At 44.1% G+C, this 24,069-nt stretch overlaps 1 protein-coding gene across 1 annotated transcript in view; it reads right to left on the bottom strand.

Annotated features, from left to right (window-relative positions):
• Positions 1-21,856, bottom strand: part of LOC121506245 (gamma-aminobutyric acid receptor subunit alpha-5-like) — a 45,899-nt gene extending 24,043 nt beyond the window's left edge. Inside the window, exons 1-6 of the mRNA XM_041781957.1 lie at positions 21,788-21,856; positions 21,284-21,350; positions 18,887-19,023; positions 16,275-16,342; positions 13,632-13,852; positions 1,168-1,250 (exon numbers count right to left, since the gene is read on the bottom strand). Coding sequence (XP_041637891.1) covers positions 1,168-1,250; positions 13,632-13,852; positions 16,275-16,342; positions 18,887-19,023; positions 21,284-21,350; positions 21,788-21,803 — 592 coding nt within the window. The 5' untranslated portion in view covers positions 21,804-21,856. The remainder of the gene's footprint in view (positions 1-1,167; positions 1,251-13,631; positions 13,853-16,274; positions 16,343-18,886; positions 19,024-21,283; positions 21,351-21,787) is intronic.
• Between the last annotated feature and the right edge of the window lie 2,213 nt (positions 21,857-24,069).

The raw sequence follows: 24,069 nt of genomic DNA, 5'->3' as shown, positions 1-24,069 counted from the left end.
TGTCCTGTCTCTTGTCCTGTCTCTTGTCCTGTCTCTTGTCCTGTGTCTCGTCCTGTCTCTCGTCCTGTCTCTTGTCCTGTCTCTTGTCCTGTGTCTCGTCCTGTCTCTTGTCCTGTATCTCGTCCTGTCTCTTGTCCTGTCTCTTGTCCTGTCTCTTGTCCTGTCTCTTGTCCTGTCTCTTGTCCTGTATCTCGTCCTGTCTCTTGTCCTGTATCTTGTCCTGTCTCTTGTCCTGTCTCTTGTCCTGTCTCTTGTCCTGTGTCTCGTCCTGTCTCTCGTCCTGTCTCTTGTCCTGTCTCTTGTCCTGTGTCTCGTCCTGTCTCTTGTCCTGTATCTCGTCCTGTCTCTTGTCCTGTATCTCGTCCTGTCTCTTGTCCTGTCTCTTGTCCTGTCTCTTGTCCTGTATCTTGTCTTGTATCTTGTCCTGTGTCTTGTCCTGTATCTTGTCCTGTCTCTTGTCCTGTATCTTGTCTTGTATCTTGTCCTGTATCTTGTCCTGTCTCTTGTCCTGTATCTTGTCTTGTATCTTGTCCTGTATCTTGTCCTGTCTCTTGTCCTGTATCTTGTCTTGTATCTTGTCCTGTATCTTGTCCTGTATCTTGTCTTGTATCTTGTCCTGTCTCTTGTCCTGTTTCTTGTCCTGTATCTTGTCTTGTATCTTGTCCTGTATCTTGTCCTCTCTCTTGTCATGTATCTTGTCCTGTATCTTGTCCTGTCTCTTGTCCTGTATCTTGTCCTGTATCTTGTCCTGTATCTTGTAGGCCATAAACTGAATCTTAGTGTCCCATATTAAACATAACTTGAAGTTCAGACCCCTTCAGATGAACCAAGGCTCAGGTGTTTTTGTTCCCTCAGCCTGCCTCAGTCAGTCTGATTTACTTTTTATCACTTCATTACTGCAAAGATAACAGCAGCTGGAGTTAAAGTCCTGATTTAAATGAGTACCTGACTATTGTTACTTTGACAGAGAAGAACTCTGTAACCAGCCTGTCATTTTAAAATCTCCCTGCTGCTGAAGCTTTTTCTTCATTTCCCTAACATTTGCCCAGAATCCCCCCTCCTTTATTCCTCTTTAGTCTAACTTGTGTTTAACACCATTGAAACGCCATGATGGATTCAGTGTGGTGGAGAACACAATGACGAGCTTGACATGAGGGATTCACTCACAGCTGCCAAACTTGAGAGGGCAGGCGTGTGCATCCATGGGGAAGTCCTCCAGCTGCATGGGGCATTCTGCTGATATGGTCAGTCTAGGATGAAACACAGAGAGAACAGCCATTAACCTCCACATCAGCAATCACAGCGTTTAATCCACTCAGTCTGGAAATGCACAACTTCATCTGAATAATTTTGTTTACACTTAACCTCTAACATGTAAGTAAATCTCTGAAACAGAGCAATCACAGGAGCTGAGTCGCTGAAATTACAGGGTAGAAACATCAGCAGACGGGAGGTGGAGACGTTCCTGTCCCTGCAGTAATAATAAACACTCTGGTACAGATAAACGCCCCGGAGCATTCCTCTAATACTGGCTAATGATAGGACTACACACTCACAAGTGCAGCATCCCCTCAGTCTGGAACACTTGGATTCAAGTGGCAACACTGCCCCCTGATGGCCAACACTGCCCCCTGATGGCCAACACTGCCCCCTGATGGCCAACACTGCCCCCTGATGGCCAACACTGCCCCCTGATGGCCAACACTGCCCCCTGATGGCCAACACTGCCCTCTGATGGCCAACACTGCCCCCTGATGGCCAACACTGCCCCCTGATGGCCAACACTGCCCCCTGATGGCCAACACTGCCCCCTGATGGCCAACAATGCCCCCTCATGGCCAACACTGCCCCCTGATGGCCAACACTGCCCCCTCATGGCCAACACTGCCCCCTGATGGCCAACACTGCCCCTGATTGCCACTCCTTTTAGGTGTTACTGGTGTTTTCAGAGCAGAAAAGAAGTGCTGCCATCATAGTGTCAATGTCTGAGTGATCCTGAAGATAATCCAGCATAAAATCACACTTTTTCAGGCACTCTGCCCTGAACTGAATCCAGACCCTGCAGGTATTTTTGCTCCTTGCATGATGACAAACAGAAGAACAGCAGTCTGCTGATGTGGAGTTAATGGGCTGGAGAGAGGAGAAGTAGTCAGGGTGGAAACTGGTGAGCAGAAGCATTCCTCTACAGCAGGGCTCATCAAGTACATCTGCACAAGGGCCAGATTTAGTCTTGACAGAGTCTCTGGGGGGCGGACTTCCAAATACAGAAAAATTAAATCAACATTTTGTTCTGATTAACATATTATTTTATTAGTATTTGTATTTTCTTTCAAATCACAGGACATTTTTAAGCATTCCCAGTGAGATCTACCCTGATATACAACGCCGTAGACCACAAGGAGACAGGCATGCCCACTGAAGAATGGGCCCTCATAATTATGATTTAGCACCAATATAAACTCAAGTTTAACACTTTTCACTACTTCACTGCTTCATTCTGACATTTCTCCAACATTTTGCCACTTTTAACCCATTTTTGATACTTTTTGACCATTTTTGCCTCTTTAACCCAACTTTTTGCCATTCTTTAACTCCTTTAAACCACTTTTTTTTTGCCCGTCTTATCCCTCCTTTTTCCATTTTTGCCCCTTTTGATCTATTTTTGCCACTTTTTTTTTTACTTTTTTCACTATTTTTGCCATTTTTCATCCATTTTTGATTCACTTTTTGCCCCTTTTATCCTTTAATACTAACGGTTTGCCACATTTTAACCTCTTCTCGCCACTTTTCCTGCAAGTTTTTGTCTCTTTGTCCCACTCCACAACCCATTTGGATCTTACTGCCCATTTTACCACTCTCTAACCTCTTTATCTGGACATTTTTGCCAGTTTTAACACATTTTTAAATATCTACTAATAATGGCTGACAGGTAAATTTCTGTAAAAGCAGTTTAAATGTGAAGTCATTCTAAAACTGTTTGAATATGAACTGCTTTTGGGGTGGATTTAACAGCTGCAGACATTTAAAGCCAAAACATACTCTTAAAACCACAACATCTTCTTTTCCTGCTTTTCTGAACTTAATGATCTCCTGGGGGCCAGACAGGAAGCTTTGGGGGGCCTGATTTGGCCCCCGGGCCGCCAGTTGATGATCAGTGCGCTACAGAGCCAAAGGTTTCTCCAGTCCAGGATTTGGTTTCCTGCTTTTCCTTCAGGCATGTGACCAAACTCAGAGACAGTAAAGAGGAGAGTCACTCCTCTTTAGGGTTAGGGTCAGATATCATCCTGTGCTTCAGAACCTCCTGATAAACCCAGGCTGGGATTTATGGATATATCGGGTCATGGATGTGTAGCATTGGTGCTAGCATCCTAGCTAACAGTCCCTGGAGCTGAAAAATGTGTCCAACTATTGAGTTCTGCTGTTAGAACTGTTTATTTGTGCTACTTTTAACCCCTTTTCTGCCCATTTTTCCTCTTCTCTCTGACATGTCTAACCCAGTGTGGCTGGTCTTTTAGGCTTTTTTTGCCACTCTTAACCCATGTGTGATGGTTTTTAACCACTGCTCTTCAACTTTAACCTTGTGAACCCTGGGGTCCCTCTACTGGGGGACTTTGAGAGGCATTGGCAAACCCAGTGTGAAATAATGCACTAATCATGAAGGAATATAGTGATGTTGCACATCAAATTAAACAGGAGAGCCTGGGCTACAGGACTATACAAACCTTTTTTACACGCCCCAAACACAACCCAAATAACAGCTAAATGAATGATGACATATCAAACTCTGTAGTCTTGTGTTGTGCTGTGGTCTGATAAAGGTTTAGAGCTGCAGCTGCATCGTTTTCAAAGGGATATTCATCCTGAAAATGCTTTTTTTTAAAGTCAAACCTATTTTTTTTTTTATTTTTGCTGTGTGCCGTCTTCATTTACTCTTCACCAGTATCACATTCACTAATATTAACACATCTCAACAAATCTCACAAGTGTTCCCTTTACTATGACACCAAAATTATTCAAATAGACCTTGTGGATGCAGAGGTATACCCATTTTATAATGGGTATGCAATTTTTTAGCAGAAACCTGAAAAATAGAAAAAAATAGGCTCAGAGTTCAGGGGTTAAACCCATTTTGATGTTAATGTGGCCCTGTTTTCCATTTTTAACTCATTTTAGATCGTTTTTGCCACTGTTTCGGCACATTTTACCATTTTTGATGTCCAGCTACAACATATTGGCGCCCATCATGGGGCCTGAACCCACGGCTGAGATTAAGAGTGTCATGGTCTACAGGCTGTTTGATCTTTGCTATTTTTGTCACTCTTACCTCATTTTTAACGTTGTTTTTCACCCTTAACCCTTTAAAGCCAGAATTTGGGTTTTTTTGGAAATGTGGAAATGAGATGTGTATTTAACTGAAATCCAGAAAAAGAAACAAGGCCATGCAAGTTTGAATATACTTTTTTTTTGTTTGTTTTGTTTTGTTTTTTTACTACATTTGAAACATGAAGAAATGTTTGAAACTGATAATCCACTGGAGGGCATTTTTATCATTTATATGACTGTATCCTACATTTTTTAGGAAACTGTTCATCATTTTGATCAGATAGAGCTATCAAACAGTGCGTATCAAATATGATACAATTGGCTTTAAAGGGTTAAAGGCTTCTCTTTTGCCACTTTCTGCCCACTTTCCCATTCTTCCTTTTCTTTCTGTCACTTCTTCTTGTCATTTACAGCCCTTTTTGCCACTTTTGTGCCCATTTTAGTTGCTTTTTACTAATCTTTGATCATTTTTCATCTATTTTCCATTAAAGTTGTCTCAGTTTTCCTGCACTGGTGAACATCATGGCCTAGCTCTGAATGAGTACCCAACCACACTGCTAACTTTGTTTGATCAGAGTGGTTAAAAATAAAATATGGTTAACACAGATTAACTTTTAGGGTGGACCATCTCCCCCTTTACCCCCCTCATGGCCGGCCTTGTGTGAAAGTGAAGCATGAATGAGGGATAAGAACCTCTGGTCCCTAGAGAGAGAGAGAGAGACCACGGTTTGGAGGTCAGAGTGGAGTCTAACACACAGGAGAGGATAAGGTGTGTTTAGGATGAATTTAAAAAATATGACTGTTGTCTGTCATACCATGCTCTAATTATTCACACGTCCTGTTAGCAGGGATCTCTGGTCACTTTAAACTGTAAGTGTAGAAACTCTGTCCCTGTAAAGTCAGATTTTATTCCTCATATTCCAGCTGTAGAGAAAATATCAGAATAGAAATGATTCCCATGATTCCTTTGGCTTAAAGCCAGCATGGACTGGGTTGAAAGCGTTGCAGCACAGGGGGGAAAACCCTCGAAAAAGACCAGCAGATGGCCTCAGAAACCTGTGGGAAATCTAAAGTTTCCAATACGCCTGACCTTGCAGAAAAGTCGAGTTCTTGGACGGCACAACAGAAGAGAAAGAGCCGAGTTTGAGTCCAGGGGCTTAATGCTGTATTAGCCAGTGTGCTAGCACGGCTCACCATCTGTCTGTTCACACTAACAAACACTTTAACACACCTCTGCCTCATGACAACTGGGCTTTAATGTGCTAGAACCAAGGTGAGAGAAAACGCCCAGGAAATACAGGAAATAACCGACACAGATACTGCCAGAAAATCCAACACGAGCCAGTGACCAACGTTTTTAGGATTAAAAGAGAGGAATGAGACTTTAGCATGTGTAGCCATCTTTCATGTTAACACTGAGGGTTCTAACCTACACTATATTGCCAAAAGTATTCGCTCACCTGCCTTGACTCTCATATGAACTTCAGTGCCATCCCATTCTTAATCCATAGGGTTTAATATGACATCAGTCCACCCTCTGCAGCTATAACAGCTTCAACTCTTCTAGGAAGGCTATCCAAAAGGTTTAGGAGTGTGTTTATGGGAATTTTTGACCATTCTTTCAGAAGAGCATTTATGAGGTCACACACTGATGTTGGACCAGAAGGCCTGGCTCTCAGTCTCCGCTCTGATTCATCCCAAAGGTGTTCTCTGGGGTTGAGGTCAGGACTCTGTTGATCCACACCAAACTCTCTCCTCCATGTCTTTATGGACCTTCCTTTGTGCACTGGTGCACAGTCATGTTGGACCAGGAAGGGGCCATCCCCAAACTGTTCAGAGTTCCTTTGACTGGAACTAAGAGGCCAAGCCCAGACCATAATCCCCCCTCCACCAAACTTTACACTTGGCACAATGCAGTCAGACAAGTACTGTTCTCCTGGCAACCGCCAAACCCAGACTGGTCCATCAGATTGACAGATGGAGAAGCGTGATTGGTCACTCCAGAGAAGGCGTCTCCACTGCTCTAGAGTCCAGTGGCGGCGTGCTTTACACCACTGCATCCCACGCTTTGCATTGCACTTGGTGATGTATGGCTTGGATGCAGCTGTTACCATGGAAACCCATTCCATGAAGCTCTCTACCACTGTTCTTGAGCTAATCTGAAGGCCACATGAAGTTTGGAGGTCTGTAGTCATTGACTCTGCAGAAAGTTGGCCACCTCTGCTCACTATGACCTCAGCATCCTCTGACCCCGCTCCATCATTTACGTGGCCTACCACTTGGTGGCTGAGTTGCTGTGGTTCCCAATGGCTTCCACTTTGTTCTAATACCACTGACAGCTGACTGTGGAATATTTAGGAGCCAGGAAATTTCACCACTGGACTTGTTGCACAGGTGGCATCCTATCACAGTACCACACTGGAATTCACTGAGCTCCTGAGAGCGAGCCATTCTTTCACTAATGTTTGTAGAAACAGTCTGCATGCCTAGGTGATGATTTTATACTCCTGTGGACATGGAAGTGACTGGAACACCTGATTTACATCATTTGGATGGGTGAATGAATACTTTTGGCAATATAGTGTATCTGATGAAGCTGTCAGCTTACGCTCAATAAACCCAACCAGTCTTCCTCTGGGTAATGGTTTCCAGTGAGGCGGCAACACGATCACATCAGTCTGAAAAGAGAGAGAGGGCTTCACTGACACCTAGACGTGATGTTGGCATTTACCTGGGAGGATGTGATGCTTTAATCTGCATTTGCGTTACAGTACATCTGTGTCTATGTGTCTCATTAATCCCAGAGTTTCTGTAATTAATCATGATTAATCACAGCGTTCTAAAATGCTACTATTTTGCAGTTTTTGTGTCATTTTGGATTTATCTGCTGTCTTATTCTGAAGGTATACTTCCTGTTTGGACACAGAATAGAATAGAATAGACCATAACATAAACCTGACCACAGAAAAAGGAGGACTGAAAAGGAAATACAGTCATGTGCATGAGTTTTAGGCACAACCTGGGCTGGAGAGTGAGGAGAGAGAAGCAGAGGTCAGCTCGACATTTGTCCAGGGACCCTACCCTACCAGCAGGATTGGACCCTTGGTGGGGTTTACTCACAAGACCGCCCATAAGAGGGATAGAGGGGAGGGGTTTCTGGGTCCCAGCCAACCTGAGGGCCCACAGAGGTCAGAAATATTATGATCCACATCCAATCACATTAACTAGTACCGGAGAAACCGTACATCCAATCACATTAACTAGTACCGGAGAAACCGTACATCCAATCACATTAACTAGTACCGGAGAAACCGTACATCCAATCACATTAACTAGTACCGGAGAAACCGTACATCCAATCACATTAACTAGTACTGGAGAAACCGTACATCCAATCACATTAACTAGTACCGGAGAAACCGTACATCCAATCACATTAACTAGTACTGGAGAAACCGTACATCCAATCACATTAACTAGTACCGGAGAAACCGTACATCCAATCACATTAACTAGTACCGGAGAAACCGTACATCCAATCACATTAACTAGTACTGGAGAAACCGTACATCCAATCACATTAACTAGTACTGGAGAAACCATACAACTGTCCTACACTGTAAGACTGATTGCTGAAGTTTAAATAAACCAGGTGTGAAAACTTAAACACCATTCCTCTACACTTTTAAATACCATATTCATGACTTTTTTAGGACCGCTGTCAGAATCTTATATCCCCAAAATCTTCCCTTTTCAGGGAATGAAGAAAACCCTCTGTTTCTCAACCCTAAATGCTCAGTCAGCACTTTTATTGGTTTAAAAATGGTTAAATCCCACTGACAGATGTAAAGGGTGACCAACAGCACTGATTAATAAAATAGGATAAAATAATAAAAATGGAGATAGGAGGTTTTGGCCACAGCGATATAGAGGTGTTGGGATGTGCACCAGTAATATCCTCGGGTTGAGGCCAGTATGTCCAGAAATCAGACATGCAGATAACTGTTAATAAAATAATCATTTTCAGCATATTTTTTAACTTCCACTGCTTCAAATCTCTTCGACAACGTCAACCCTGACCACAAAAAAAAAAAAAAAAAAATCAACATTACACCCTTTTTATTCCAGTTATTGTACACCATGTCACTGTTATTTTTTTATGGTAAAAACACAAAAACACCATATTTCCCATGTAAAATGGTGTAGAAAGAAAACGTTTTTTTAAATTGATACAGTCTGGGCCATGTCAATGATGAGCAGTTAAACTGATTTTGATGCATAGAAATCTTTTTTGTTGTGCCAAATTCCATATTGTAGCTCCATCTGTCCTTGTTTGTCCATATTCTGGACATACAGAAAACTGTTAATAAAATACTAATTTTTCAACATTTTTTTTTACTTTCACTGACTCAAATCCCTTCAACAACTTCAACCCTGAACACTGAAAAAACCCCAAAAAACCCCATCAGTGTTACACCCTTTTTATTCCAGTTATTGTCCACTCTGCCTCTGACTGTGATTCAGTGAGATAGCGTCCATGCTAAACAGATGAGTCTATCCGAGCCACAAACACAGCAGTTTTACCATCCTTTTCTCAGCCTCCTCCTCTACCAATCATATGAGAGTGAATGCATTTGTTCATGTTAGGTTTATTTTATGTACAGGCATAAAAAATCAGAGGAAATATGTAGGATATGAATCATGAACACACGCATTTCCACCTCTAACCAAAATGTGACCACGATTATGCTCATTACACTCAGATATTAATTTACTGCATGTTTGAGATATAATATATTCTCTCCTATTGATGGAAAGGACCCCTGCATCCTCATGCATGTCCATCCACTTGCTATGACGTGAGGGCAAAGTTGAAATTGTCCAAATGTCCCCCTTTCTTAATCCCAGACTGCAGAACCCGGAAGTAGCATTTTCGACTGTAAACACTCCACATAAATGCAGATTCACACCTGAGCACACGCGTAGGAGCACACACACTTTTCCTCACACATGTAGCCCACTCTCAGACATCCATATCTAGTGGCACCAATCCTTTCATTTAATTCTGATGATGTTTAGTGGATGAAATAGCGCTTCAAACACTCTGAGTCCAGGAAGAAGTCCTGCATGTGCGTTGCTGTAGGGGTTAAAATGGTGCGCTGGCACTATCTGCTGGGTCACTGTGGGATGGTGAAATTTAGAGCCCTGGTGACCGAGTGACTGCATAGAAAAGGTTGCTGTATGTTGTTTTGGTGCCATAGACACACAGTCAAAAAACCTGTTTTTAATGGAAGTCTGTTGTCCAGATTTTGGACAAACAAGGACTGATGGAGCTATTTGGCATCAGTAGAGTTCTGTGGGCAACACTTTTTATTTATTTAATATTTTAATATGAAGAAAAATAACAACTTTGGCCAAATTTGATGCCTCAGTCTATAAAAATGAGACTATCAACTCAAAAAAATTATGATAAGAATGATGAGTGTCCTCAAAATGGACATAGTAGGATCTGAGGGTTAAATCCTGATTGTAAGTATTTGAACGAGTGGCCTTTAAAGGATTAAGGACCAACACAGCCGTTCTAGATCTCAGTGTGAGCATACATCCCTGCAGGAACATTAACCTCCACCTGTACTGTTGATACTGGAAGACTAAAGAAACTTGCTTCTTCTAAACTCTGGTTTCAGAAGCACAGTCTCTCCCTCATGCTCACATGTGTGCAGCTCCCTGCATGTGCATGCATACATTTCCATAAAATCCCACATATGTTGGACACATTCACACAGTCTTGAGGCTAGAGGTCAGAGTAGAGTGTCACAGCGGGTTTGTGCTGAATAAGTGCTTGTGTGTTGAATGTGTGAGGCCTGTGACAAAGACAGGACTATAAATAAACTCTTCTCTGGATATGTATACGTGTCAGGGTGGTACATATGGATAATCCAGCATTTTCCTCCTCTGGGTAGCGCTGCTATCTGATGGAGTGCTCTCATCCGTGATCCAGTCCCTCTTAAGTCCCGCAGCTACAGTAACTCCTGAGGATAATCACAGTATTATTCTAATTCTCTCTTCCAAAGGTCACAATTACTCCTCATGGCTGCGCTGCCTTTGCACTAAATACAACTAAAAGATTAGAAAGACAGTTTCCCTGTCAGTGGCTCATTCTTCATTATGTCCTTCATTTTACTCTGTTTTTGATTCAGTGGAAGTATGCATCATAACCATCACCATCTGGTTGTTGGCCCATTTTTCTCTTAATTTCTAATTTACCACTACATCCCTGCCAAATCTATAGTTCACAATGAGGCTGCTCTGCATAATGAATGATGTCCCTCTGCAGTGTTTTTAGATATCCTACATTTAAAGAGACACTCACACTGCTGATGCACTGGCATCTAAAGCCATCCTGAATTATGTGGAAAATAAAAACACAGAAGGAGATGAAAAACATGCATGCAATATTTCCTCTTTAGTTTCTGTTCATGCATTATGGAAAATCAAACACCTGTGATCAGCCACTGGGTGGCACTATTTCCCTTCAGTCTGATCCACATCAGGGCTAAAGCCTGCTGAATGTTGGCCTTCCTCTATATCAGTGATCCTCAGCGCCTGGCTCTTAGCCTCATGTGGCTCTTCTCTGTCTTACTTAGAAAAATAATTCCACCAAAAACCTTACAAAAAGAAAATCTGACCTCAGAAATGATCCGTTTGTTTCCCACCCTTATACAGTGGGCTTTAAGAGTCAACTCTAACTGTCAACCTTTATTTTTCTGTGTATTTCAATCACGTGTGTGCAAGAAAGATCATAATTATCACTGATTACAGAGAAACAGGAAATTGACTTTTTTTTAAATTACACAAACATGAAATGGAGATTTGTGTTGTTGAAAAATGAAGCGAATCATCATCTGACGGACTTGACAAAAATCTGACAGAGTTCACGAGTATCTGACAGAGTTAACGGGTATCTGACAGAGTTAACGGGTATCTGACAGAGTTAACAAGTATCTAAGAGAGTTAACGGGTATCTGACAGAGTTAACGACTATCTGACAGAGTTAACGGGTATCTGACAGAGTTAACGGGTATCTGACAGAGTTAACGGGTATCTGACAGAGTTAACGGGTATCTGACAGAGTTAATGGGTATCTGACAGAGTTAACGGGTATCTGACAGAGTTAACGGGTATCTGACAGAGTTAACGGGTATCTGAAAGAGTTAACGACTATCTGACAGAGTTAACGGGTATCTGACAGAGTTAACGGGTATCTGACAGAGTTAACGGATATCTGACAGAGTTAACGGGTATCTGACAGAGATAACGAGTATCTGACAGAGTTAACAAGTATCTAAGAGAGTTAACGGGTATCTGACAGAGTTAACGGGTATCTGACAGAGTTAACGGGTATCTGACAGAGTTAACGGGTATCTGACAGAGTTAACGGGTATCTGACAGAGTTAACGGGTATCTGACAGAGTTAACGGGTATCTGACAGAGTTAACGAGTATCTAAGAGAGTTAACGTGTATCTTACAGAGATAATGAGTATCTGACAGAGTTAACGAGTATCTAAGAGAGTTAACGTGTATCTTACAGAGATAACGAGTATCTGACAGAGTTAACAAGTATCTAAGAGAGTTAACGGGTATCTGACAGAGTTAACGGGTATCTGACAGAGTTAACGGGTATCTTACAGAGATAACGAGTATCTTACAGAGTTAACGACTCAGAGTCATCACCTGTTTTGTTGTTGCTGGATCTAAGTTGTACTGTTGATACGGTGGATCACTGCATTTTACTGGACAGACTTGAGAATTATTTTGGCATCTCAGGCCAGGTGCTCCAGTGGTTGAGGTCTTACCTGTCAGAGAGATCTCAAAGTGTTTTCTTTAACAAGTCCTGAGTCCTGTGCTGTTAGGCATGGGGTACCACAGGGGTCTGTACTGGGTCTACTGTTGTTTCCTCTCTATCTGATACCTTTGGGTCAAATTTTGCGTTCTTTTAAGATCTCCTTTTATTGTTATGCAGATAATCTACAGCTATACATACTGGTCCTTCAAAGTGGATCTGACACTGATAAACTTCAGGCCTGTCTTTCAGCTGTTAGGAGCTGGGTATCAACAAATTTCCTGCTTCTGAACACTGCTAAGACAGAAATGATGGTTACTGGACCTGCGAGACTGAATCCTCTGTTTGACAGTTTTACTCTGTCTTTGGGTGACTGTGTTATTCTTTGTCAGGACAGAGTCAAGAATCTTAATGTGCTGTTTGATCAAACTCTTTTGTTCGATTTCCATGTAAAAGAGGTGACCAGAGTGGCCTTTTTTCACCTCAGAAACATTGCAAAGATCAGACCAGTTCTGTCGTTTCAGGAGGCTGAGGTCCTAATTCATGCCTTTGTTTAGTCACGTTTAGATTACTGTAATGTCCTCTTATCAGGACTGACAAAGATGGTACAGAATCGCAGCAGCTTGTGTTCTGACCAGAGCGAGTAGATATGAGCATGTCACTCCAGTGCTGGCCTCTCCTCACTGGCTATCTGTTCAGGTTAGAGCTGACTTTAAGGTGCTGCTGCTAACATATAAAATTGTAAATGGCATTGCCCCATCGTACCTCGTTGAATTTGGTGAACCCCTATGTCCCCACTCATGTTTTGCGTTCCCAGGGGACTGGGCTTCTGAGTGTCCCAAAGGTCCGTAGAAAGACGGTTGGGGAATGGGCTTTTTCTTTCTGTGCACCGACATTGTGGAACAGACTACCTGTTGAAATTAGGCAGGCATCCTCCACTGATGTATTTAAAACAAAGCTGAAGACCCACTTGTTCACTGTTACATTTGAGTCTGAAATCCTTTGTTTTACTGATGTCCTTCTTTATTGTTTCAGTATGTTTGTGGATTTTCTGATGTTTTTATTGTCAAGTTGTTTTTATCTCTATGTACAGCACTTTGACTGAAAGGGCTTTATAAATAAATTTATTATTATTATTATTATTGTATTATATCTGACTACATTAACGAGTATCTAACAGATTTAACGAGTACCTGACAGAGTTTATGACTATCTGGCAGATTTAACGAGTATCTGACTACATTAACGAGTATCTGACAGCGTTAACGAGTATCTGACTACATTAACGAGTATCTGACAGAGTTAACGAGTATCTGACAGAGTTAACGAGTATCTGACAGAGTTAACGAGTATCTGCTTCTGTATGAAAAGTAGTTAAGTCTAATTCTTCTCTATCGATGGTTAGAATCTGGCTCATTACTTACAGTCAATCATGCAGAGAAACCGTCTGAAGTCTGAAATTACCTCATGGTGTAAAGCAGCGTGCCGTCGTCCTGCAGCCTCAGCAGCTTGTTGGGCGTCGTCATGTTATGGGCGATGGACTTCTTGCCGTTCAGGAAGAAGGTATCCGGGGTCCAGATCTTACTGGCCAGCAGGTTGTTCAGAGGCAGTCTCTCCATGGGCCCTTTGAAGCACAGACGCTCATCTTTCCAGCTTTGACGGAAGAACACATCGATGGTATATTCCTGAAATGAGAGCACATCCAGATCTTAGGAGAGGGGGGCAGAGAGAGAAACTTTAAATCATGGAGTCAAGTGTTTGAACCTGTGAGCTGTTAATGTGACCTTGTTCTGCTTTAATGTTTACCACTCTGTCTCCTCTTTCTATCCAGAATTATGCTGAAGGGGTGTTAATACTGGATCTTAGGAACGGTTATGTTGACTGGGTTTAAAAAGATTAACGTCTATCCCACTTAAAAGTGCTTTCACATTTCCACCCGTGGTGTCTGTTTTACCTACAACTGGAATTTACAATTCAACAGACTCTTTTTCTGATTCAACATCGATGTTTGTTAGACTTTCACAATCGTAGGACTTTTATCACTCTCAGAAATGTTACAGTTATATTTTGAAGTCTAAAGGAGAAGTTCTGTTGAGTGTTCTTAGTGTAACAGCACCAATAAATCGTCCTGTTACAGTTATATATGGCTGATAAACCTAGGATGTAAAAACCCCTCACTGTACAGGAACTGTAGCTGTGTGTGAGATACAGTGCCAATAAAAACTCTAACCCCTCCTTGGATGTTTAACACTTTGTTGGTTTAATAAATCATGGTAAGTTTAATTTGACTTTTTTGATGACAAATGATGAAAAAAACTTTTGCCGAGAAGCATCCCCACAGCATAATGCTGCCACCACTGTGCTTCACTTAACCACAGAGGGTCCTACATGCCCTTAAGTGAACTCTAGTCCATATTTAATCTGAGTTTTCTTCAAAGGCAGCTTTCATTTTACCCTCTACCTTCACAAGCCTTTCAGGGCTGGCCGCTGAGAAGCATCCCCACAGCATGATGCTGCTGAGAAGCATCCCCACAGCATGATGCTGCTGAGAAGCATCCCCACAGCATGATGCCGCTGAGAAGCATCCCCACAGCATGATGCCGCTGAGAAGCATCCCCACAGCATGATGCCGCTGAGAAGCATCCCCACAGCATGATGCCGCTGAGAAGCATCCCCACAGCACGATGCCGCTGAGAAGCATCCCCACAGCACGATGCCGCTGAGAAGCATCCCCACAGCACGATGCCGCTGAGAAGCATCCCCACAGCACTATGCTGCTGAGAAGCTTCCCCACAGCACGATGCTGCTGAGAAGCATCCCCACAGCACGATGCCGCTGAGAAGCATCCCCACAGCACGATGCTGCTGAGAAGCATCCCCACAGCACGATGCCGCTGAGAAGCATCCCCACAGCACGATGCCGCTGAGAAGCATCCCCACAGCACGATGCCGCTGAGAAGCATCCCCACAGCACGATGCCGCTGAGAAGCATCCCCACAGCACGATGCCGCTGAGAAGCATCCCCACAGCACGATGCCGCTGAGAAGCTTCCCCACAGCACGATGCCGCTGAGAAGCATCCCCACAGCACGATGCCGCTGAGAAGCATCCCCACAGCACGATGCCGCTGAGAAGCTTCCCCACAGCACGATGCTGCTGAGAAGCATCCCCACAGCACGATGCTGCTGAGAAGCTTCCCCACAGCACGATGCTGCTGAGAAGCTTCCCCACAGCACGATGCTGCTGAGAAGCATCCCCACAGCACGATGCTGCTGAGAAGCATCCCCACAGCATGATGCTGCTGAGAAGCATCCCCACAGCATGATGCTGCTGAGAAGCATCCCCACAGCATGATGCTGCCACCACCGTGCTTCACAGTGGGGGTGGACCTGAACTCTGGGGGTTGCTCAGAGCCTTTGAAATGTTTTTGTTTCAATCCCCTGAGTTTAACTTTTTGATATTTTTTTTTCTCAGCTGTTACAATTGTTCTTTTGTCTTCATGGAGTAATGGTAGCCAGGAATACTGATGAACCAGTGACTGGACCTTTCAGACACAGGGAATGAATATTTATGCAGACACTTATTTTACAGATTTGTGTTTAAACATCCTGGGGGTGAATAGTTTTAGTAGGTCCTGCACAGACTCTTTTGAAGAACAATAAAAAGAAGCAGTTACTCAGTTTAATACCAACTTTCTCACACAGACATTGAAGCCTGGACCACAGCACCATTCCAGCCTGATCACACTTTTAATGAATGGATTTGGGCCTGTGTCAGAGCTTCTTTGAGTCAGTTAGAGGAAAGTAGCACATCTGATCACTGCTTTGTCAGGCTTTCAAAGAATTATTAATGAAAGAGGGATTTTAATGCATTTTGCTACCCAGGTGGAACCTTCACCTCCACCAGAAAATGGATTAATAAAGTGATGAATCATTTGGAACGTGCTGGAATGAACCAGTCACGTTCAATTAAAGCTGAAAAGTTTGAAGCCATCCGCGTGATTTTGTTCTGGTTTAGAAGTCCTTCTTAAAGGTTCTAGAAAAATCAGGTCTGGTGTGCTTCCATGCAGCAGTGGGAACAGTCCTGGCTCTGCTGATGGTTGGACTCACCATCTCAGTGTCAGACACGGGGCCGAAGCTGGTCACAAAAATGTTCGTCTTGATCTCTGTCACATTTTCTGTGGGAAGAGAAGAGAAAGTTTTTTAGGGCTGGTGAGACATGAGGAGCATGACTGGACAGCAAGAGGAGAGATACCGGCTGTTTACAAGTTATTCTCCTCTATTCCAAAAATGCTGGGACACTCTGCACCATGTTAATAAAAGCAGAATGCAATCATTTACAAATCCATATTTTATACACAAATGAGACCAGCTGCTGGAGGTCTGGGAGAGGAATGTTGTCCCATTCTTGCTGGACTTTTCCTTTTCTGCTGCTCTAAATGTTTTCTGTTGGTGAAAGGTCTGGACCAGTTCAGGACCTGGACTCTTCTTATGTGAAGCCACGCTGTTGTGATGGATGTGGTCTGTGGTTTAGCATGGTCTTGCTGACAGAGACGTTGTCTGGATGGGAGCAGATGTGTCTCTAAAAGCTCTCTCTACCGTCCAGCATTGATAGTTCCTTTCCAGATGTTAGAGCTGCCCACGCCATAGGCACTAATGCAACCCCATACCATCAGAGATGCAGGCTCTAGACCTGAGCCAGGAGGACAAGCTGGATGCTCCCTCTCCTCTTTAGTCCACAGGACACGGCGTCTGAGGTTTCCTCTGACCACAGAACAGTTTTCCATGTTTCCTCAGTCCATGTTAAATGAGCTTTGGTCCGGAGAAGACGGGCCACGGTGTTTCTGGATCCTGTTCACATATGGCTTCTTCTCTCCATGATCAGCTTTAACTGTCATTGGTGGATGGCACGGCCAACTGTGTTGACAGACGATGATTTCTGGAATCTTCCTGAGCCCATGCAGTGATTTCACTACAGAATCATGCCTGTTTTTAATGCAGTGACCCCTGAGGGCCCCTGAGGGCCCCTTCAGCCTTGTCACTGGCAGTCAGAGGTTTCTCCAGATTCTCTGAATCTGTTGATGATATTATGGGCTGTAGATGGAGGGAGATTCTAAGTCTGAGCTATTTTACTTTGAGGAACATTTTCTGAAATTGTTCCACAATTTAAGACTCAGCTTTTCACAGATCTTCTCTGCCTGTCTTTACTCCTAAGAGACTCTGCCTCTCTAAAATGCTCCTTTTATACCCAATCATGTGACTGAGCCGCTGATAATTAACCTAATCAGTGCTAAAATGCACCTCCAGCTGATTTTCCAGCCTTTTGTTGCCCCGTCCCTACTTTTTTGAGATTCCATACAATTCAAAATGAGCTAATGTTTTGATGAAAAGGTAAAACTTCTCAGTTTCAACATGATTTGTTGTTTATTGCATTTTGTTTTAATTTAGATTTTTCCTGGCGTCCCAGCTTTTTTGGAAACGGGGTTCTAAAGCATGGACATTGTCTCAGTGTTGCCTCTCACTGGTTTCTGCAGCAAAGCTGAGGAGTGGCTGCCACCATGCTGGATATGAACTTTCACACCAACCTTCATCAGAGTAACAGTTAGTGTGACTCGTTATCTCCAACATGGCCGCTGCCGTTGTTGGCTTCAAAAATGAGCTTCAGAAACCAATGGGTGACATCACTGAGATGATGCTTGTGTTTTATACATCCTCAATTAAAAACAGATTAAATGAAGACGTTATTTTAGATTAGTATCTGTCCCTGTAGGATTCCTCTCATGGTTGCATGTCTCCTGAAGATGCAGAGAGGATGGTAGCAGATTGTTTCTGTCTCTGGTACCAGCGAAGCCGACAGATCTCCGTCTTCATAAATGTGGCCCTGGCACGCTGGGATTGGCTGTGGAGTTGAGAACAGCTTGTTGACGGCTGAATGAAGGCCTGAATGTTTCTCTACGTATTTATAGGCCCTCTTGTCAAGGGTAGCAACCGTTACCAGGATGTGAGAGCAGGCTTTTGCCATGACACATCAGGCATTCGGCATGAGAGAGCCTGGTTTCTTCCTATTATGGGACAAGTACAGCGTGTACGTGAGAAACCCGGCGAAACGAAGATGAGTGTTGTCAGGGAAATTAAAAAGCAGGTTCCAAATCAGCGACTGCAGCACCAATAAAGAGATGGGCTGAGTTAAACAGAAAGGGAAGGCTTTGATTTCAGTTAGAAAAGAACATTTCCACCTCTGAATGGCAGTTCGACGGCTCTCAAGGTTAGCTCCTGTTGCTAGGGTGAGATGCATGAATAAAAGCAGAGAGCTGGCTGGAATCAGACCGTGCTGAAGATTGGTTTACTTTCCCCACGTCAGCGGAGTTCCACAGGGCCAGCTCGACATGTACAGGAATTAAACACCAAATATAAAAAGAAATAAAAACAAAAAAATGATTTAAATATGGAGGAGCTCCTGTTGGGTGTTTAACTGTTAGTGTGGCTGCAGAAGAATGATCAGAGGAAGAAAAGATACAAGAACGTGTGTGTAGATTGGATGATCTAGAGTTACATATATGTTTATATGGTTCAACATGACTGTTGAGTGTCAGCAGTGACTCTGAGGCTGAGGATGCGTTCTAGAAGGCTCCGTTTCTCAGTGTTGTTATAATGTAGAATGGTTGAAACAGACGAGATGCTCTAACCGCGAGGATGAGACCAGTGACAGAATCGTCCCTCACCTCCCAGTCCTGGGCGGAGCCTGTAGTCGTAGCCCTGCAGGAGACCGTCCAGGATCCTGGTGAACACGGTGCTGTTGTCGTTGGCCGTGTCATTGGCAGTGGCCTTCTTTTGGGTCTCTGAAGAGGCCAGACAGAACCTAGCCGAGGAAAGGAAACAAGGAGACGAGAGTCTGAACATGCCGGTGTTCATTACTGCAAACATTACAATCCCAATTTATCCTTAAAGGACATTTAAAAACAATAAAACCCAATAAACAAAGAAAAAACCAAGACAAAAGAAACCAGGCCGAGTATGGAGCCCAGGGGGACTCCACATGGAGAGAACCTCGTGCTCCAACTTGACATTGTAATTGTGATCAATCATGCTTAAGTGCTGAGGACAGGGCTGTTATGATTAATGACTGTACATGCCTACAACCACCAGTAGAGACAGTTAAGGCTTATAAAAAACGAGGAGCTGTGCTGAGAGTCTGCAGGATCAGTCTGAAAATAAGGGAAAAGAAAAACAGCTGCTTTGTGCCGAGGAAAGGAACTGTGACCGGGGGGTCCCCAGCAAACCTGGGGGTCCATGGACGTCAGAAAATCCTGTTCTGCTCTAAAGCTAAGCTGTGATAACCATATTCTATTTTTACATGGATGTATTTATTTATGCTGCAGAGCAATATCGCCTTTTTCAAAAAAATCTTTATTTTAGTAAAGATAACAACGTGGATGGGCAGACTGAACTAAATCATTAGGAGAGCTCTGCTAGACTTTAACGCTAGGATATGATGTTCACAAATAACAGAAAAAAAACAGAAAAAACTCAGACATTTTAAATGGAAAGTTTGTAGAAAAAAAGGCAAAAAAAGGGTGAAAAAAGGCCAACAATCATGAAAATTGGTAAAACTTTTAAAAAGATGTGGCAAAAATGATGAAAATGTACTTAAATGGGCAAAAGGCAACAAAAAATGGATATAAATGACAAAAAGGAGTGATTATAATGAAAGAAAGAGTGGCAAAAAAAGGCAGAAACAGCAAAAAAAAAAAAGGTTAAAATTGGCAAAACAGCGGCAAAAACATCAGACAAGAGGTAAAGGTGTCAAAACACCCATTCTCTGGGTCTATCAGGGTCCAGTCTCTGGGTTTATCAGGGTCCAGTCTCTGGGTTTATCAGGGTCCAGTCTCTGGGTTTATCAGGGTCCAGTCTTTGGGTTTATCAGGGTCCAGTCTCTGGGTATATCAGGGTCCAGTCTCTGGGTATATCAGGGTCCAGTCTCTGGGTCTATCAGGGTCCAGTCTCTGGGTCTATCAGGGTCCAGTCTCTGGGTCTATCAGGGTCCAGTCTCTGGGTCTATCAGGGTCCAGTCTCTGGATTTTTCAGGGTCCAGTCTCTGGGTTTATCAGGGTCCAGTCTCTGGGTCTAGCAGGGTCCAGTCTCTGGGTTTATCAGGGGCCATTTTCTGGGTCTATCAGGGTCCAGTCTCTGGGTCTATCAGGGTCCAGTCTCTGGGTCTATCAGGGACCATTCTCTGGGTCTGTCAGGGTCCATTCTCCGGGTTTATCAGGGACCATTCTCCGGGTCTATCAGGGTCCAGTCTCTGGGTCTATCAGGGTCCAGTCTCTGGGTCTATCAGGGTCCAGTCTCTGGGTTTATCAGGGTCCATTCTCTGGGTCTATCAGGGGCCATTCTCTGGGTTTATTAGGGTCCATTCTCTGGGTCTATCAGGGGCCATTCTCTGGGTTTATTAGGGTCCATTTTCTGGGTCTATCAGGGGCCATTCTCTGGGTCTATCAGGGTCCAGTCTCTGGGTTTATCAGAGTCCAGTCTCTGGGTCTATCGGGGTCCAGTCTCTGGGTTTATCAGGGTCCATTATCTTGGTCTATCAGGGAGCATTCTCTGGGTTTATCAGGGTCCAGTCTCTGGGTCTATCAGGGTCCAGTCTCTGGGTTTATCAGGGACCATTCTCTGGGTTTATCAGGGACCATTCTCTGGGTTTATCAGGGACCATTCTCTGGGTCTATCAGGGTCCAGTCTCTGGGTCTATCAGGGTCCAGTCTCTGGGTTTATCAGGGTCCAGTCTCTGGGTCTATCAGGGTCCAGTCTCTGGGTTTTTCAGGGGCCCAGCCTATTCTGGTCTCAACAACAATCTTGGTCTATTCATCTGAATCTAAGCCCTGATCTTCTAAGATGATGGTGAACTCTCAGTGTCTTAGACAGGACTGGAGCAGAGAGCAGCCAGGATCAGTGATCAATCCCAGGACAGAGGAGCAGGAACACTCAGCTAAATTAAATATCCAAGAGCTTCATGTACACAATCAAAGACCACTGAAATATAAATGCCATCTTGTCTACCAGAGCCTTCAGGAAGGGTTGAAATAAGCTCTAATGACATAGCATTCACATCGTTAGTTTACCTGTTTTGGAATCCGACCAGGAGCAGGATGGAGAGGGCTAGCCTGGCCATGGCTGAATTCTGGATCACTTGGTCGTCACATACAGAGAGAGAAAAGGAGAAAGGGCATTTTCAATGCAAGTAAAACACAAAGTGGCCCTGCCTCTGACACTCTCTCCTCTGTGTTTGATAAAAAAGGTTCTAAGCCAGCCCTACTGACACAGAGAAACTCCTCAGGCTGCTGCATCCAGAGGCAGACCATTACAGGAATCACTAAATCAAGCTGAGGGACAGGAGGCTGCATTCTCCCACTCTTTGCATCCATCCACAGCCTTAGCATGACTCCAGCCCAGACTGAATGAAGGCAGACACAGAAGCATGTTTCTGCAGTATGATCCCCATTGTGTAAAGCTTCCACCCCCCCATGTTCTTCTGCTTCTCCCCTCCACATCCCCAGAAACATGAATCTGAATCCCACCCTCACTCCGGTTTGCCATGCGGTTTAATATAAAGGAAAAGGAGCTACCTGAATGCAGATCCATCACCAGCGAGCCATGTCTCCTGCTGCTGTAAGCTGCTGATCTCCGTCTGCGGTGATGAAGCCGGACGATCAAGGGTCCTCCTCTCACCCAATACCCGAGCGTGTCTGTTGTCTCCCCTCCTTCTCCTTCGTAGCTTCTCCACCATGGGCTATTCGGTCCTCCCACCCTCTCTCTCTCTCCCCCTCCTCTCTCTATTAACGCTCCCCCATCAGGCGGTGTTGTAGTAGTCTGTCTGCTCTCCTCCTCCTCTACTGCCTGCTGCACTCTCTCTCTTACATCTGCTCCAGAGGTGTCGCAACAGCAGAAACAGCCTCACACAAGCTGCCTGCTCAGTGCTGCCCGCCAGCCACATTCACACCACGGTTTTTTTTGTCTCTTTGCTCTACCGCCTACTGTCAGTGCGAGAAACTGAAAGACTGCAACCATTTAATATGAGGGGCCTCCTATTGGTGGAGGAGACTGCCACTGGGGTTGGGGGTTGGGGGCACATAAATTACCAGTGGATGTTTCAGCAAAGGCTAGAGAGAGTCACGGGAGACCACCACCTTTAGACATCCCTATCCAAGGCCGCACATAAGGGGGTAAAAGAGGAGCTTTCTGGGGCAAAACCAACGAGGGGGTCCAGCAAAACTATGGCCCGCTGTAGAGTTAAGGTGTGGAAACCAGATTCTAACTCTAACCTGAAAAATTACCTCTCTAATCAAAACAATGAATTACTAATTTATTCATGAGTGCCACAGTACAAATACAGACTTTAAAAGGAGGAGGCTGGGGTGGAGGAGGTGGAGCTTTAGTCTATAGTGGAGGAGGCTGGGGTGGAGGAGGTGGAGCTTTAGTCTATAGTGGAGGAGGCTGGGGTGGAGGAGGTGGAGCTTTAATCGATAAAGGAGGAGGCTGGGATGGAGGAGGTGGAGCTTTAGTCTATAGTGGAGGAGGCTGGGGTGGAGGAGGTGGAGCTTTAGTCTATACAGGAGGAGGCTGGGGTGGAGGAGGTGGAGCTTTATGTTATAAAGGAGGAGGCTTGGGTGGAGGAGGTGGAGCTTTAGTCTATAGAGGAGGAGGCTGGGGTGGAGGAGGTGGAGCTTTAATCGATAAAGGAGGAGGCTGGGATGGAGGAGGTGGAGCTTTAGTCTATACAGGAGGAGGCTGGGGTGGAGGAGGTGGAGCTTTATGTTATAAAGGAGGAGGCTTGGGTGGAGGAGGTGGAGCTTTAGTCTATAGAGGAGGAGGCTGGGGTGGAGGAGGTGGAGCTTTAGTCTATAGTGGAGGAGGCTGGGGTGGAGGAGGTGGAGCTTTATGTTATAAAGGAGGAGGCTGGGGTGGAGGAGGTGGAGCTTTAGTCTATAAAGGAGGAGGCTGGGGTGGAGGAGGTGGAGCTTTAGTCTATAGAGGAGGAGGCTGGGGTGGAGGAGGTGGAGCTTTAGTCTATAAAGGAGGAGGCTGGGGTGGAGGAGGTGGAGCTTTAGTCTATAGAGGAGGAGGCTGGGGTGGAGGAGGTGGAGCTTTAGTCTTTAAAGGAGGAGGCTGGGGTGGAGGAGGTGGAGCTTTAGTCTATAGAGGAGGAGGCTGGGGTGGAGGAGGTGGAGCTTTAGTCTATAGAGGAGGAGGCTGGGGTGGAGGAGGTGGAACTTTAGTCTATAGAGGAGGAGGCTGGGGTGGAGGAGGTGGAGCTTAGCCAGCAACAACAGTGTGGTGAGCCAGCATTAATGCCTGCAGTAATTAGTGAGAAGTATTTAAATACACCACTGTGTTGAGAGAGAAAGAGCTGTGATTGTTTGTTGGAGCTGGGAGGTGACCAGTGGGATCAGTTGGCAATCAGCTTCCCCATATTCCCATGAAAATGAAAAAAGAAAAGAAAAATAAAGCAATAAAACTCCAAAATATACAAACATATCCTCTTAATTTCCATGAAAATACTTTGATAACTTCCAAGCAAATTTCCTAAAATATCCAAACAGCAAATCTTCCTAGCATTTTAAGGAAATACGTTAAACTTGAACGGACATTTTGAACAATTATGACATCATTTCTAATAATAATTTTAAAAACACGATTTAAAATTTGAACAAAAGTTTTTTAAAGCATACTGGAATTGCAAAGTAGCTGCAACAGGTTGCAATTCATGTTATTTGAACTTTAATGATGAAAATAATTATTTTTAATATCTATCTTACTGTATTCTGCTAATATTCGTTGCTGTACATTTACCCTCACCGTCCTCCTCATCCTCGTCCTTGTCGTGATCAGTCTCACTGTCCTTTGTTTT

Source organism: Cheilinus undulatus, linkage group 24, assembly GCF_018320785.1.
Source record: "Cheilinus undulatus linkage group 24, ASM1832078v1, whole genome shotgun sequence".
NCBI lineage: Eukaryota > Metazoa > Chordata > Actinopteri > Labriformes > Labridae > Cheilinus > Cheilinus undulatus.
Note: the sequence above shows the minus strand (reverse complement) of the source record. Positions and strands in the feature narration are given on the sequence as shown.